Consider the following 18575-nt stretch of genomic DNA (forward strand, 5'->3'; position numbering starts at 1 on the left):
CAGTGGCACTGCGCTGCCACACCTGGTTGCGTTCAACAGGCTTTTCATCTGATGTTCAATTGTCACCCATTGACTTGCCATTTGACGGTTCCCAGTTTTTTGGCAACAGCTGACACGGCACTCAAGTGGTTCTTGGAGAGCCAACTTACCGCACGGGCGAGGCACTTTTGGACGCATGGAATTTCAACCTTCTACTGCTACCCAGCAGGCCGCTCAGTCCTTTCGAGGACGAGGTTGCAGATCCTACATAGGACGCGGGAGCCATACCCAATGTTTTGTCCAATTCCCCACCCCTCCTGCTGTCGCAGTTTCAAAACCTCTTTAGTAAGCCCTCCATTCCACACAGTCATCCTGTTGATGGCAGGGTCAGGTACCACCTGCCCCATTGGTTGGGGATCACCTCTGATAAAGGGGTGCTTCAAATTGTTTAGGACGGGTGCGTCCTACCATTTGTGGAAACACCTCAGCCATTGCCCCCATCCCATGAAGAGCTGATGGAGGACCACCTCTCCCCACTCCTTCAGTAAGTGCAGGCTCTTTTAGCCAAAGGAGCCATTGAGAGGGAGCCCTCACCAGAAGTAGGACATGGTTACTATTCCCGCCCGCTACTTTCTGGTACCAAAGAAGAGCGGAGTCCTCCGTCATATCTTGCATCTGCATCCTCCTCTTAGCACCTTTCTACGGAAAGAGAAGCTCAAGATGTTCACATTGGCCCAGGTCTTGTCTGCCATGGATCCTTAAGACAGGATGGTAGCGTTAGATTTGAAGGAGGTATATTTTCACTTCCCTGTCCTGTCAGCCCACAGGCTTTGCCTAAGGTTCACAGTGGACAGTGAGCATTTTCAGGTTGCTGTGCTCCCTTTTGCCTTACCAGTGCCCCTCAGGTGTTCACCAAAGTGATGACAATGGGTGCTGCACACCTAAGGAGGTCAGGGGTTCATAGTCAGTCTTTCCGTACCTTGGCGACTGTCTGTTGAAGGCATGCTCTCCCCAGCCAGTTCACTACAAACATGCTTTAGTCACATCTGATTCCCTCTCAGATGCTTCCTTTCATCGGAGCCATTCTGGCCCCAGTGCAGGTACAGGACTACCCTCCGAAGCGGCAAGTCCAGGGTATTCATCCTCTATCCTGGATTTTGGTTAGACTGACTCTGAGGCTGCTGGGCCTCTTGGCCTCCTGCATCCTGCTAGTAAAGCATGCCCATGGCATATGCAGGCTCTGCAGTAGGATCCTAAGTTCCAGTGGGCACAGCATCAGTGGAACTTCTGGGTTGGGCGCGGCCATCTGGGAGAGGTGGCAATCAGAGGATTCTGACCTCCGGCAGCGTCCCAGGTCCACATCAGTTTGTTGGAATTTAGAGCGATCCACTTGGCACTAAAATGCTTCCTTCCATCAATCACAGGGAGGTTGGTTCAGGTGTTCATGGGCAAGATGACCATCATGTGACACTGCAACAAACAGGGCAGCATCGTGGACACTGTGCCATGAGTCCTTGCACCTCTGGACTTAGCTGGAGCATCAGGACATCTTCCTGGTCGTGCAGATACTGGCGGGTTCTTTGAATGCCAGGGTGGACAAGCTCAGCTGAGGCTGCCTAGCGGAGCGCGAATGGTGCCTGCATCCAGAGGTGGTGCAAGGCCTCTTCCAAGAGTGGGGAGAGCCTTGGCTCGATCTGTAATCCACCACGGAGAACGTCCAATGTTTACACTTCTGTGCGCTGAAATTTCCAAGGCGGCTCCCACACGGAGACGCATTTCTCCTAGAGTTAGACCTCTGGACTCCTATACGCATTGCTGCATTTCTGTCGATACCACTGTAGGAAAGTGCCCCTTTTTTACATGGTAACCCCCACTTTTTGCCTGGTATTTTGGTTGAAGTGCACTGGGTTCCTGCTAACCAGGTCCCCAATGCCAGTGTTCTTTCCCTAATACAAGGTAACTGTTCAGTTGCACCCCAGTTGGCAAGACCGTTAGCACCTATATAAGTCCCTAGTAAATGTTACCCCGGTACCTAGGGCAGGGGTACTAGAGAGGGCCCCTAAGGGCTTCAGCATGTATTGTGACACCCGCAGGGATCCACCCTCACGCAGACTGCCTTTGCAAGCTGCGTGAAGTGGTGCAAACAAATGTGAAAACACGACATGGCACACACCCTGTGTGCCATGCCTCCAGACACTGCATGCAATACACGTAAGTCACCCCTACAGCAGGTCTTATAGCCCTAAGGCAGAGGGCATTATATTACATGTGAGGACATATCTGCATAAGCCCCTGTGCTGTCTGATTCAATTACTAGATAGTACAAGTGAACAGGGAAGCCATCTTAAGTATATGTATTGGGCACTGGTCATGATGAGTTCCCCAGCTACACGATGGCTTTACTGAAACCTATGGTGTTTGGTATCAAACACCTTCTCTTGATAAATACATACTGATGCCAAAAGTGGATTTATTAAAACATGCACCCAGAGGGCACCTTAGAGGAGCCCCTGAAAACTTACCAGCCTATCATCCAGACTGCTACCACAGACCTGTTTCTGACCCCCTGCTCTCTGAGGCCAGGAAAATTGCCTGCTCCGGAGGAAGGTGTTAGCACCTCCTCCTGCAGGATGGCTAGTGATTTTGTATATCAAGGCCAGGAGCCTCAAAGCCCCTGCCACCTATGATATGCCACCCTGGCTTCCCCCAGATCTGGAGATGCAACACCCTGAGGCCCATTTGGCACCAGGACAGGTGGGAAATTAGCTATGCAAGTAGGTGTGTTGCACTAACAGGCCAGTCTTACCCGTAAGGTGGGCTGTCTGATGCGCTCCATGAAGGAAGGATCCTACCATCTTCTTTTTTGATGGAATTTGGAACCCTGGGACAGGGTTATGCCCACTCCCCACATGAAGTGGTCATATAGGGGGAGTAGTGACCCCAAGTGTAAGTAGGCCATTGGCTACTGCCCTTCACTCCACTTAGCACCCCTAGATTCAGTATTTAGGTGCCCCCCTGACACCAGGAACTCGGATTTGATCGACTCCAAAAGAAGGAGGACAAAGAAGAGCCAAAGAACAGAGGACTACCTGTGGACTTGGGCGTCAAACCCTGTCTCCCTGCTTGTTTCCCAACAATCGCTCAGACCCAACTTAACCTGCAGCTGTGCATCTTCCAAAACACTCAGAAGGCTGACACTTTGTCAAACACTTTGTCAAACAGCCAGCCTCTCCCTTGAAGTGGTGGAGGAGCCACTTGCCTGCAGGCACCAACCACGACGTCTGGTACACTGATCTGCTGATCATCGGGTCCACCGACACAGCAGCCACCCAGGAAGAGGTCACAGTGCTCCAGGAGGTCAGATCCGTCTCCCCACCAAGTTTGGAGATGCCAGGACCCCCAGTAGCCTGCCAATACCCAGAGTACCAGAGTCTGTTGCAAGCACCAAGGCTTGTTAGTGTACAACCCGAACACCACTACCACCAAAACCCACCTGCTTGTTGAGGCACTTCACCCGAGGCCAGTTCCACGCTAGAAGTTGTCTTGTGTTTCTTCCGCGAACCGTGGGAGCCTCAAATTCGACGACCTGCAGGACAAAACACCTATGCACCCTAGCGCCCCAGCACGAGTCTATTGAAACCAACGGTGTCTCTGTGGCCCTGAGACCCCCAAGAGTGGATCCCCCCCTTTGGGTTCTGGCTGACTGGTCCCTCAGTCCCCCTTGCAGCCTCTTTCCCACAGGTACTTTTCCCTTTGTCTACAGCATGTAGCCTACGAGGCTATCACTGCACCTCTCCACCCAGACAACCCAGAGCAGGGAAAACTGAAAACTCAGTGCTTTCTAGAACCTTGGTCCCTACTCACCTTAAGTTCAGAAGAACAGTCCTGTAAGTGAGCCCCACCGGAAAGAGCCAGTGGAGGGATAAGCTCCCATTCGTGAATGCCAAATCAGAGGACCTAAGGCCACCTCAAATTTCAACAAGAAGTTTATTAAAAAAAGAAACAATATTCCAGCTACAAACTACATGTGCTGTGGATTTGAATACATCACAGCTGGACAGTGTCTTGGAAATGAAAGCATATAAATATTCAACGGCATAGATGTTGCCTCTTTTTGTGTTGGTTTAGCTTCTGTAGACACCCCTCGCTCATCCCAAATGGGATGCTTTTGAGTGTGTTTTGGTCCTGTGAATCCCACCGAAACACGCGTAGATCATCACTATATGGATGGAGAGTCCCTTCAGAGACGGATAACAACAATCACTTTCAGCGTGGAATAGTATTCGCTCACATCTGTCCCTGCCAAATTGTCTGGGATCTCCTTATGAGTATGTTTTGAGTTTGTGTATGAGTGTCAGGTTGCATGGGTTTATTTGAGGAGATAATGCAGCAGAGAGGTGAAGTGTGGGGTGTTTTCAATGTATTTATTCTTCTGTAAACAACTGTTGCTTTTTAGACTTTGTGTTGTCCTTCTTTATGCCACACAGCCACAGATGAAGATCTGATTATAATATGAGATAATGCACTTGATAGCTGTGTTCTAACATTTACTGATTGTTCAAATATCATTATTTTATACCAAAATGTTGGATATCTAAATGTATGAATACATTTTTGTGCAATGTGAATATTAGGACAACTGTATGTGAGATATAATTCATGATTAACTTACGTTTTAAAGCGAAAAATTAATAAAGATATTTGGATCATTTGTACACAAATTATCCCAAGTGATCCTTCTTTGAGCTGGTTGCAAAGTTTGAACCCTTTGAGGTCGCATTGAAAAGTAATATAGGTCAGTTTAGAGGTTTTCTTTCTTGATCTCTACTCACCTTAAGTTCAGAAGAACAGTCCTGTAAGTCATCTGCAAGTGACCCTATGCAGTGAATCTTTCTCCGATAGGATAACATTACCGCGTTCGAGGCTCATGCCTCAAATCTGCCAGCTATCATTTTCTACTGTTTCTACTGTAAAACTTTATAACAGCTAAAGTACTTACCCGATCACAAAGTTCTTGGTGTCTAAAATTCAATAAGAATATATGTAATTTTTCTAAATTGGTTTCAAGTTTCTTCTTAAGTGTGTGTCTCATTTCTTGACTCTTTGTGTACAACAAATGTTTAACACTAACCGCTGATAAGCCTGAACTGCTCGCCCACACTACCACAAAAGAGAGCATTTGGGATTATTAATTTAAGCCCTGTAAGTCAATAACGGTTGTCTGGACTTTCTACATAGTGTACCTTATTTTCTTATACTACAAAAAAAGCCAGCTTCCTACAACTACAACTGCCCAAGTTCTCAAGAAAATCAGGACCGACCAGGCCTAAGCTACCCTAGTGGCTCTGGATTGGGTTCAGAGAGCGTGGTATCCAGAACTCCTGAGCATGAGCATCACTCCTCCGATCAGGCTGCTCCTTCAGGGGGATCTCCCACCGCAGCAGGAGGACAGTGTCCTGCACCCGAACCTGTGCACTCTATACTTTCATGCATGGAGATTGAGCGGCGACACTTGAGGGTTTTGAAGTATGTTGTCATCTTGGCAGCCAGGAATCCCTCTACCCAGACCATCTATGTCTGTCCTTGGGATAGGTTTGTGGCATAGTGTTCGTCATGCCGGTGGATCCCCTTTCTGCACCTCTTCTAGAGGTTTTGTTGTTTGTTCTCTCAACACAGCAAGGTCTTGCCTTGGACACTGTTAAGGGCTATTTATCTGCCATCTCTGCCTTCCTGCGGCTGCCAAGTTGTCACTATTTGCATGAGCAGGGGTGAGGCCCAGGGGGTTATGTGACCTGGACAGGACCCATGTTCTGTAAGAGGTAGGACTGCCTACCAGATGGCAGCACCCCTAATGTCCACCAGGTAATTGGAGTAGTTCAGGAAAGCAACAAGCCGTGCCTAAGGAGATTATGAGTTTTTAGCTATAAATGGCCAAAAAATGTCTAAAGAGTTCTTTGTATCTTTAAATGTTTTTTATTTGACGACATCAGGATTTAAGCCTGATGTAACATGAAAAACAGCCGACACGGTCATTGCCGCAGAGACTTTTCGTTTTGTAATTTAAGCTATTATTACGACTGGAACACTGTTCCCTTTGACATTTTTGCCTTGAGAAAGCCATAGGCATGCCAGCCACTTGGGAAGAAAGACATGACGACTGTTTTTCATGTTACATCAGGCTTTAATCCTGATATCTTAAAATATCTGTAGCGGGCATTGATAGATTGGACAACGGCAGATACTTAGCAGGATGACAGGAATAAATGGAAGGATTTTTCTAAGAAGTTTTAATGTATAAAAAGATGCAGAGGTGACCTGATTCACATGGCCTTCGAATGGAAGCTTGGAGTCAAAGGTGAGTCTTAGATTTTTTTACCTTAGTTGCAGGGACCGGCAAAGGACCCAGTTCTGATGGCCAGAGATCTGGGGACCAAAAAGAGGTGTTTCGGCCAAAGAGTAGAACCTCAGTTTTATTTGAATTTAATTTCAGACAGCTGCCATCCAGTCCCCGACTTGACAAATGCAGGTAAAGAACTGTGACGCTGTGTCCGAAGGTGAGCCTGTCACTCATACCACAATTTGGGTATCGTCAGCATAGGAAATTGCTGAAAAGCCCAAAGATGTGATCAGCTGCTCCAAGGGTGCAATGTAGATGTTAAAAAGGGTCGGGCTCAATGATGAGCCCTGGGGTACCCTGCATAGCAATGTGAAATTATCTGATTTGAATTCGGAGAGAGCAACAAACTGCTCTCTGTCAGACAAAAACGATCTAAGTAAGGTAAGAGCCTTTCCTTTTATACCTATTGTATACTTTTGTATCATTATTCACCCTGACAATAACTCTGGCTGTTTCTTATATCCACTGCCTCAACCTGCTGCTATCTGCTGTTCTATCTGTGCATTGATGCATGTTTTTTTCAGATGCTAGGCCTTCACATTGTAATTCAGTAGTTTTGCACTAGACTTTCAAAAATTCCAGCTTGGCATCAGCAAGATAATGTAATGTCTAACGTTTGATATGTATTGCCTTCTTGGATGACAGGCAACATTGCTGCAACATTCAACATGGTATTGTATTGATTTTTGTATTTTGTGCTGGGCCTCAGAATGTTTACTTCCATTGCAATCTACGTACATAGCCATATTTATATTATCATATATCATCATATATCATCATGTGTTGTGCTGTCATTGATTGTGTTTATGTCTGTATTTTTACTTACAGTGATGTTATATGCCACTACACAGCTCAATCTCTAAACCCACTCTTAGCTTTCCCAATTACACTGGCAATAAATTTGACAGTACTGGTGATGTTGAAATACTTTATTTACTCAAGGCCCGAAGTTACAGTCTTAGAACAATGGTAAATGGGCTTGTTGAGAAACGTACTTCAAAGCTTATATTACCCAAGAGAGGCTGGCCTTCTTATTTAGTTTACCTTCATTTTAATTTCCAAACAAAGGTTTGATTGATAGAATTTTGAGATTAAATTTCATACTAGCTGTTCAACATTTGCATTATCCTAGATTGTTTTGCAAGGTCATGTAGCAAGAGGAGTAACACCAAAACCACTACCGACTGGAGAGAAAGCTTTTCGATGTGATTATGATGGATGTGGGAAACTTTATACAACAGCTCATCACCTAAAGGTATGAAAACCAGATTCATTGTTTGTTATTTCTTAACAATTACAGCCTACACTCAGCAGTACAGAGACCTGCTAAGTTGGTCTTTGTTCCAGACAAACAAAAATGCTTATGCTTTATTTTCTTTCTTTAATAACTCAAGTTGTGTGAATATTACATTTAGTAACCGTTTTAGTGAAAGTAGTTAGGTTATATTATATCTCATTTTGGGGAAAAAATGATACTCAAGATTTGTGTTTTTGTGTTCACCTTTTTCTCAAAAATGAGAAAATATGATGAGGCTTTTTGCAACAGAAATTTGTGATCCAAATAATAATTGTTTTGTAAATTGGGTCTGCCTCCATAGGATAAATGAAAAACATGCAAATAGAATGTTTAGTAATGCAAAGATGACAGTAACATCGATGTGGGAAAAGTACATGTGGTACAGCTAATCTGACAGATGCTGCCTGGAGAGTTACATTTTCAGATGTTTGCTCTTCCTCCATTTGCACAGTTGTTGGCTCTACAGGATCTTTATTATTTCTACTATGCGGGAAAACCGCAAAGAACAGCATTAATTAATACCTAAAAGCAATTCTTTTTTATGGTATTGTTAGAGCTAAGCAAGACATAGATACACTTTTTTCTTGTATTTCTCAAAATGAATGACATTGCTAATTTGTCAAGTCCAACCTGGTGAAAGTCTCTCATGTTGAAATTGCATGTGTCCTTCTTTGTTAGGATTTCATAAAAGACCATAGTTTCCCCATTCCTGATTTTGATCATTTCTACCCTTTAATATTGGACCCCTCCTCTCTCTTTTTCATACTCCTCCTTCTCACCTTTTCGTATACCTATCCAGAATAGTCTGACCTTCTCTCCTCTCCTTTCTGATACACTTCTATATTGACTTTATTTCCTTTCCACTTTCTTTACTCTAGTTCTGTATGCTTGTTTCTTGACGGCCACTACTTTGCTTATTTTTTGCCTGATAGCTATCCTCACTTCCTCCATAAGTTGTACCTCAACTCCGGTTCCCTTTCCCCCAGTCCTCCTTATCTTGCTGTCCTTCTTGCTTTCCACCGTCCAGCCTCTGTTCCTTTTTCCTTCCTGGGTCAGAGTAAGTGTAGAACACAGACTAGCACTTCCTTGTTATTTATGTTTTTTATTTATCCCACTGTTGCCTGTCTGTTTTTTTAATGGGTATTACTATTCATGATGTTTTTGGTATGACGAGAACTTTTGAAACATTTAGATATTCACCATATGGTCGGTTGCTTTATATATTTAATTTAGCAGCATTTTTTAACTGTGTAGTTTGTCTCTTTGGCAATTCTCGATATGGATTATTTGATAATCTGGGTTTCGTTTGTATAGAAAAATCATCAACTCTAATACATTTTTTAAGGGACACAAATGAAAAACAGTTCACGAAATCTCGAAAAGCAGGCCTCCTGTCACTGCTACTATTAACAGTAGTTCCTGTACAAATGAGTAAAGAGAAGCTCAAGACAGCTGCCTTTCATTTGCAAATTTGGTTCCACTTAACTGATTTTCTTCATGTTCTAAGAAGTACAGATTTTATAGCTATCTGTGATAAATTAAACTATCAACAGCATATGACACAGTTTTGTGCCCTTTTTCTTTATATTTATGGCCTGCATTTGAAAATCTTACTGTATTATTCCCCAACATTTTAATGATCAAACTCAAATGGAACGATGCCTTTCCGCTTCTGGTTATCACAAATCTCAATACCTTTCCTTCACCTTCCCTACTTAATATGAAGTGTAAATTGTTTTTGTTCCATTTCAGGTGCATTATGTAGAGGAAGCTGGGTACAGACAGGAAGGGTATTTGTTAAAACCACATTTATGGGATCCGGACTGTACTGTTATCACTTTCTATCCGCTGGAAAGACACTAGGGTTTATCAATGCTTTTGATAATAGATATGAATAAATTGGTGACCACACAAGATACAAATTCAACTTAAGCAAAGTGTATGGGTAATAAATATTTAAACACCTTTTGTTTTCGAAAAATGGTGACGAAGTAGGCAGCTGATCGCTAACACTTTTATAGCTAAACATTGGCCAAAAAACCGTGGCGGCTCCTCCGCTATGGCGGAGGAGCGTCGCCCCACTGCTTTTAAGCAGTGCAAAGTATGAAACAAAAAATGATAATAACTTTGAGTTATTATCATTTTATGATTCGTGCTGCTTTGCGGGCGGATGGGTCGGCGGGGCTGCTCAGCTCTTGGAGCAGGGCAAGGGAGGAGTGTTTTACCCACTCCTAAGTGCGCATTGACTGTTTGGTCGGCCAAACCAGTCATGCGCACTTTCCCTGTTCTCCATGCAGGCAGTATTACAGCCTGCATGGAGAACATGCCCACCCCTTCACCCCCTGGCTGAGTGCCACCAATCATAACGCTATATTGCAGTGTTGTTGTTGGTCAGGAGAGCCTGGGTACTTACCAATCACAATACAATTCTCACCCCCACATAACCTCCCCCCTGCCCGCAAGCCTTGCCGGATGCCACTGCTTTTCCTTTTTTCCAGTGAGAGTCAGTTGCTAAAGGTAGTTCTTAGTTATTTAATTCTTGGTAATTTACATTTTGGTCCAATAGTACTGTGGGTTTGGACCCAGGGCACACGTTATAAGTGATTCCACTTATGTCAGTTGGAGCCCAGTAACCCCTGATAGTCTTGGGGTCACAGGAACTAGGTCTCATAATTCATTTACATTCTTCATGCACATATGGGGGGGTGGGGGCTTTTCTTACTAGGGCAGAAGTAGCTCCTTTACCTCTCATGAAAAGAGCTTTTGGTTTTCTCAAAGGGGCTTGAGAGCAAGCATGGTACAGGCAATCTAGAACCTAATGAGACGGTAGTACATAGCCAGTATGACCATAGGTCATACAAAGCCCATAGGTGACTTGCTGATATAATTTGTTTTGTGTGACTAAAAACAGTGCAGAAAGCTGACTCCGTTGTCAAAGAATAATTAATGAAGAGATGGTGGGGAGTGAATTGATTTGAATTACATAGAAATCTGAATCCCCTTTTGGATGTAAAGAAAGGTGCAGTCTTAATGTTAGACAATGTTTCTGTGAAACATAGTGTATGGAACATGAGAGCTAAGACTCTTGCAGTGAGGAATGACGGCTGTATCACAGCATGCATTGTTCCCCCGGTTTGAATAACTAAAGTTGGTGGGTGCATCTTACTGACTCAATGATCAAGACTTTGGGACGATTTAGCTGAAGGGGAACGTTGCAGGTTTAATAAATATATAACAAAAACAAACTCTTTACATTTAAGCCTGCATTATTCCAAAGCCCCCTTTATTTCTTCCTCGAGTCAAGCACCAAGGTACTCATTCCATCCAGCAACCTACTGAAATTAGAGTCACTTTACTTGAACTTGTTTGAAATCCACAGCCAACTGTCAAATTCCTTAACCTGTCGCTCTCATACATTTTGCACTTCTGCCTTTCACGCATTCCCCCAGGACGTAATCCAGTATCACATTACACTTTCATATACCCAACCACAGTGGCAAAGGCTGATTGACAGTACCAAGCCACAGATATGTACAAATGGTAAAAGCCTTATGGATATATATAGAGACAGCCTGTTAGCCTTCAGTATCTCTTCAGCGACCTACTGTCAATCAAACTACTGACCAACACTTACTAAAAAGTGTATTTTGTCTAAATAATTAAACCACTCTACCTGATCATGCATATTTGAAACTTTTGAAGCAGTGCTTTTCTGTTCAACTGCCTTCATTCATGAGGACTTCATCTGTTTGGAACAAATCTGGATGCCTTTGCAAGTCACTAGCTACTCCTCTACAACAGAAAATCACATCCCAAAACCTCAGTACCAACCTGGTATGTACTTCATGTACAAATCAAATCCAAATCTCCACTCGTATACTAGCACAAACCTAACCTCTTCCTGAAAATGGGACTATAACTTCAGGAGACAGCTTTTTAATCCTTATCTATCACATCCATTAATAGCGTTAGAAGAACAGGTGTCTATTTGTTCTTATCATTTGTGTCACAGCCATAAGAATCTGCCTCTATATGTAAAACGTCTATTTTTGAGTACTTCCTTCCAAACTCTTGTCACATTCATTTTTCGGCAGACTAATTCAGCTTCCTCCACTCATACTGGCCACCACTTTTCTTTACCTAAACTGATTCTGCCACTCCTGAAGCCCACACATAATATCTGTGAATCTTTCACTATTATGCTGCATTGCATCAGTTGATATGTAGGGATGACTGGTAAACAATATACAACCACATTTCTTCTACCTGTGCAAGATTAACCTAACTACAGAAAATTATCAAGCAATACGTGGGGTAGAGCTCACTCAAATGTTGGTGGTCCTAAGATGCACCAAGAGGTTTTTGTCCACAGGATACCTCATAGAAACACTCTAAACATCTGTGTATGCCACTTGCAGGTCATGGCTCTCTTTCAATCAATGAATATTTACTTTTATAATTAAAACATCTTTGATGCTTAAGCAATTGTTGCTAAGATCCCTCTCTACAGTTGACTGTTCAAAGCTCCAACAACATAGTCACTGCCATCAAACATCAAGCGTTCTGGATTTATTGCCAACATTTTGCAATGACAGTGAATTCAATGCATTACTTTTTAGTAAATCAAACAAATGTGGATCTTCTGCTCACCTTTCAAACATATCCCTATTCTTGAACAATGTTCATGAAGTGTAAGTATTCTCCAAATATTCTGGGATATGTTTGATCTAATACACTGTCACTCTCTTTCTTGCAAACCTTGGCCTCTATCAAACTATTTTTCTGGCAGATATCCTGACACATTGTAGACTGTAGAGGATGTAAGATGCTGCAGGGGGATATTTGTCTAACAAAATAAACCAGTAGTTGCACATTCCATAAAATGGAAAAATACATTCCAGATACTCCTCTTCCTCATGGGTAGCTACATGGCAGATATCCTGACACATTGTAGACTGTAGAGGATGTAAGATGCTGCATGGGGATATTTGGCCTAACAAAATAAACCAGTAGTTGCACATTCCATAAAATGGAAAAATACATTCCAGATACTCCTCTTCCTCATGGGTAGCTACATCCAAGGCACACCACTTAAGTATCAGCAATTAAAATTGATCTGTACTCCCCAACAGTAAACTGGCAGTCAGCAGTATGGTGTCTCCTGATGGCACCCAGAACCTAAGGCAAATACAGTGGTCACTGATGCTTCTCGGTGGCAGACCGTTGCCTCCGAAAAACATACCCAGACAAATCTTCTGTTCCCAATTAATGATGCAATTCAGAACAAGACTTGTGACGTGCTAGTTTTAACATCGAAAATCCATTATCATCCCCCATAGTCCTACTCTTCTGACCTTGTTCCTGCCTACACTCGTTTCCTGTCAATAACATTCGGACACAGGCAACTGACTCCTGGAATAAAAGGTAAAAATCCATGTATCCATATCCTTTATATGTTATCTTGTTTGGCTCTCTTGTATGATCCTGGACACGAACAAGGACCTGGCCATTGTAATCACAGTCTGATTTGGCTACATGTATGTCACTTTAATTGCCACACAGATGCAAACTGGACACAACCAATGGAGCCTAAAACGATTTGCCCAGAACTAATCCTATGAAACTTAGTTTACTTTGTATACTTAATCTGTGAATTAATGCCTAGGCACAACTGTGTTTTACATTGTGCATGATACAAGTACATTAAGCATAAAAAAGGATGTCAAATACAAACATTTAGAATGCACGCTTAGGAATACACATGCCTTATACCCTACCTACCTTTTTTCTTCCATCACTACCTTTTTGGCACCCTCAATGGGACTGGGCCATTCCAGTGCTTCCATTATTTCTTTAAATTCCTTAGCGCACACCCTGGCCAATTCAACCTTCCTCATTCCTGTGCAGTGACAAGAATGCCATACACTTCATGCATCATTGGCATGGCAATATTCTTTTGGACTATGCTGCAGCAAAACTCTGTGAACCTATCAATAGTCCTCCTAATCAGAAGTGTTTAAATTCTTCATCGGAAAATAACCTCTACCTCATTGAAAAGCTACTGAGTACACCATATGATTCATCCAGTTTAAAATTGTTGACCTCTTCTATGTCATATACATCCTTCCCCTCTTGAATCTACTTTAAAACATTTTTTTTTTTTTTTAAGTTTTATATAGCGCAAACTAGACCTGAGAAATCGGGTATCAGAGCGCTTTACATGAGCACCAGTTTCGTTACAAATTGACACATTCATTTTTGTTAGTCACTCTTACTAGTTACTTTGGCTCATCATATCCATTACAACGGATTCTAGGATTTGTTTGGATGCTTCTCACTTGCACCCAGAATCACCAGTATAAAAGCTCATCAGTACATTTTCCCATGGCATTTCTAAAAGTTACTACAGCATTATTATACATGGTGACTACAGATTTACATCACATTTACATAGCAGGATTACACCAGAAGTACACACCCTTGAACAACCAGATAAACTTCCACATTTTTGATTTAACATTTTTCACTTCAGGACTTGATTTTCGTACACTCTTTTTAGGTCTCGCCTGACAATGCATGTACAGTCCTTTTGAAGAGAAAACGGGGACCAATTGAATTAGGAAGAGGTTTATTGAAGATAAATATCAGCAACCCCCAACAGCTGCCTCCTCGCACACAGGTGTCCTGTCTCCGTGACTCCACAGACTGGCCTCACGTAGTAGAACACCTGTCGCTAAGCTACAGCTGCTGGGCAACCATTTAGTGACATCACCTAATAGAAAATACATAAGATCACAACATATCCTCTTTCCATAACAATTAATAACCAGACAGCTGAAAATAAAAAACGTATATAATCACGAAATTTCACTGGAGTGGTCATCCTCCTTGTACTGTGCCTTAAACCTTTATCCTTTTCCTCATAGTATTTGGTGTGGTTGCACTCTACACCACCTCTGGGGTTGGATGCAACTGTGCCATCTGAAACTGAACCCTCACAATTATCCACTTTGTTTCCTCTCAACCATTCACTAACCTCCGTCTCATTACACTTAGTTACTCTATTAACATTCCACCACTTGCCATCTGATAGTTTTAAAAAAAAAACATTGTCAACCAACACCTCTTTTGGCTCAGATAATTTAGAATTCCCCTTACCATGAAATGAATCTAATTTTAGTCTCACGTACATACCTACACTAAATAATCTAGGTTTCTTGAACAAATTGTCATTATGTTTCCGCACATAAGAGTTTTGATATTTCTCAATCTTTGTTCTCAGCTCATGCTCATTTATTACTCTCTTGCCACCTCTGCCCATCCACGCAGGAACGGCAATGGAGCACGGTGTCCTGCCCTTCAATAAACAAAAAGGGGTTTCACCAGTTACAGAATGAGGTCTTATCCTGTAATTCCATAACATGTTTTTTATATCGTTTTTCCAACACCCGTTGTTTTGGAAAGATATCTGGATACATTCACCAATCACACGATTAAAGCGTTCAATTAATCCATTTCCCATGGGGTGATATACAGGAGTCTTTGAATGTTTTGTACCCCACCTTTTGAGAAACTCAGAGAATTCACCAGACGTAAATTGTGAACCATTATCAGTGAGAATCTCCGCAGGACAACCCTCTCTACGGAATATTTCTTCACAAAATTCAATAATATTGGCGGCCTTAACCTCTCTGACAAATGTTACTTCCGGCCATTTGGAAAAATAATCCATCAACACAATAGCATATCTGTTGCCAATTCCTAATATATCAAATGGACCTCAAATATCCATTGCTAACTTCTCCCACGCACGTTCCGGCCACTTAGAATGCTGAATGGGACTCTCTTGAACTGTATGAGTTTTATCACTATGTGAACACGCCACACAATCTCTCACAAATCTCTCAATTTGTCTATCCATTCCTGGCCACCAGAAATCATTCCTTGCTTTCCTTTTCATTGCAGTCATTCCCCCATGCCCTTCATGTAATAAATCGATTAACTTTGATCTGAGGGAACTGGGAACCACCAACTTGTCACTTCTCCTCAGTATACCATTCACCACAGCTAACTCACTCCAAACTTCTTTGTACTGTAACAAGTTCTCTTGAAGTTTCCACCCATCAACACTGGGTAGACATTCGATCATTTTCTTCATGACACTATCTTCCAGCATAGCCCCCTTCCATTCATCTTCGGTGATAGCTTGACACACATCTGACAATTTAGCAACTACCCAATCATCCATTTCATGATCCGATCCATCATTGTCAGGCTTGGAAGACGTGATAAACAGTCAGCATTGATGATCCTCACACCAGGAACATACCTCGAACTAAAATCATATTCTTGCAAACGATAAATCCATTTTGCTATACGGGGAGAAGCTTTGCCTGCCCCCGCAGTGGAAAACAAATCTATTAATGGTTTGTGATCTGTATGCAATTCGAAACTCGTTCCCCAAACTAAGTTCAGAAAGTGTTGTACCCCCCACAAACACGCTAACGCTTCCTTCTCTATTGCAGAATAAGTGCTTTCCGCTCCTTTCAGTGTGCGTGAGGCAAAAGCTATCACCCGTTCCTTGCTATCATGCACTTGCATTAAAACTGCCCCAATTCCATAACCACTAGCGTCAGTCACTATTATTCTTTATCATTGGAATTGAAAGGTTTCAAAGCAATGGCATTTGCGACTGCTTTCTTGACATCCTCAAACGCTCGCTGACATTTTTCAGACCACTCAAAATTCATTCTTTTCTTCATGAGTTCTCGCAAGGGAGAGACACATGTAGAAAAATTGTGAATAAATCTCTAGTAATTCTCTGCCAAGCCTAGGAATGATCTTAATTGATTTGTCACACGGAATAGGGGCATTTTCTAGGTCTTCAACTAGTTTAAATTTTGGTTTGACTCCCTCTGGCGATAACGTATGACCCAAGTATTCCACCTCTGTTTTACGAAATTTGCATTTCTGTAAACCTATCGTTAATCCCGCTTGTTCTAATTTGCTTAACACCATCTCTAGGATTTTATCGTGATCATAACTATTAGTACCCCAAACTAAAATATCATCTTGAAATACTAATACATTTGGGTTGTCACCCAGTATATTCTGCATGACCCTTTGAAACACAGCCGATGCCGAAGCCAAACCAAACGGCATGCGCACAAATTGAAACGCACCGTCAGGTGTGATGAAGGATGTTAAATGTTTTGACTCAGAATGTAACATTATTTGGTGGTACGCACTCAACAAATCTAATGTGGAGAAGATATTACCACCTTCAATAGTTGATAACATTTCATTTATGTGTGGTAAAGGTTGACGATCAACCCATATGCACTGATTCAGATCTCTCAAATCCACACACATGTGGATACTGCCATTGGGTTTGCGTGCAATAACAATGGGACTTAACCAATCCGAGGCTTCTATAGGTTCTATGATCCCTTCCCTGCATAACCTGTTCAACTCCTCTTTGAGAGGACCTCTGAGAGCCAATGGAACATTCCTCACTTTATGTACCCTTGGAATGGTACCTTCTTTCAGAATAATACGATGTTTGAATTTTTTCAAGCATCCCAAATTCTTTTTTAAATAAATTTGGATTTCCAAACTTCTGAATCAGAAGATTCAGTTAATAAAACTTGGTCAGGATGGTTGGGATTTAGAATAATGTCTAACTTTTTTTGCTCCCTCCATCCTAATAAGGATTTACCTTTCTCTACAACATATATCTTGGCTTCCGTTTCTCTGTCTTGAAATTTAATTGTGGCAGAAAAATATCCTAAAACTGGTAACCTCTGACCACAATATCCTACTGGATTAACATCTGTAGGCGCTAGTGTTTTGGAACCCAATTTTTCCCAAACCTGCTTGTCAATTAAGGTAAAAGGGGAACATGAATCCGCCCATATAGAAATCATTGTATTGTCTATAATGAGGTTACACTTTGGAGGAATATAATTATCACCTCCTTTTGCACCCACATCATTAACATCCTCTATAACGTATATTTCTACCTCGCTTTCTTCAGAACTTTCAACAGAAGTATCTCTAATTACATTCACTTTTGGATTAGGTTGAATGATATTAGATGCTTTACATACTCTAGAAAAATGGCCTATTTTCCTACATTTATAACACCTAGTCTTCGCAGCTGGGCAGTGAATAGCATCTGCGGAATGTCTGTTGCTTCCACACCTATAACATATTTTGCTTGCATAAAAAGGTTGTTTCTTTTTGTTCTCTAAACCTTTGTTGCTTTTCTTTTCTGCCGCTACATCACAAACTTTCGTGTCGTTTGTTTCACCTTGTGAGGAATTGGGATTTGTCAACTCCTTGACATATCTTGATGTGTTTTCATTGCATTTTGCGATCTCAATAGCCTTGTCTAAAGTGGGATCCGTTAAGTCCAACAGTTTTTATTGAACCTTTTTGTTGCTGGTAGCATTGATTAATTGATCCCTTATAATCTCGTCTCGTAAATCTTTAAATTTGCAAGAAATGGCTAATTTCCTCAAAGCAACCACATATTGCTCAATTTTTTCTCCCTGTGCTTGTTTACGCGAAAAGAACTTATGTCTCTCCACCACTATGATCAACTTTTTCCCATAATTTTCCTCTAACATAGCTATTGCCACTTCATAGACGTCTTCATCTTCCTCATCGTCGGAGTTAACATTTTCCCTTCCGATAGACAAAGGTTTAGGAAGCGTTTTTAGAACGTTCCTCCCTTCGACCCCAAGATGATGCTTCAAAATTGCTAACTTCCTGCTAGCTACATAAATTTCGGCGCCTATGGCTTCCAAATACGTAATGAAAGATTCTTTCCAATCTTCCCAAACCATACAACGTGCTCGAGGTTCTTGCAGGAAGGTAGGAGGAGGAGTAATGGTTTGA

At 42.1% G+C, this 18575-nt stretch overlaps 2 protein-coding genes across 4 annotated transcripts in view; one reads left to right on the forward strand and one right to left on the reverse strand.

The window, feature by feature from the left end:
• Nucleotides 1-18575, forward strand: part of ZNF143 (zinc finger protein 143) — a 274804-nt gene that overhangs the window by 130348 nt on the left and 125881 nt on the right. Inside the window, exon 8 of the mRNA XM_085648159.1 lies at nucleotides 7509-7631. Coding sequence (XP_085504285.1) covers nucleotides 7509-7631 — 123 coding nt within the window. The remainder of the gene's footprint in view (nucleotides 1-7508; nucleotides 7632-18575) is intronic.
• LOC146857603 (uncharacterized) overlaps nucleotides 1-18575 on the reverse strand; it is a 426280-nt gene that overhangs the window by 98861 nt on the left and 308844 nt on the right. The gene's annotated exons all lie outside the window — the stretch shown is intronic.

Source organism: Triturus cristatus, chromosome 3_2 (genome assembly GCF_964204655.1).
Source record: "Triturus cristatus chromosome 3_2, aTriCri1.1, whole genome shotgun sequence".
Lineage (NCBI taxonomy): Eukaryota > Metazoa > Chordata > Amphibia > Caudata > Salamandridae > Triturus > Triturus cristatus.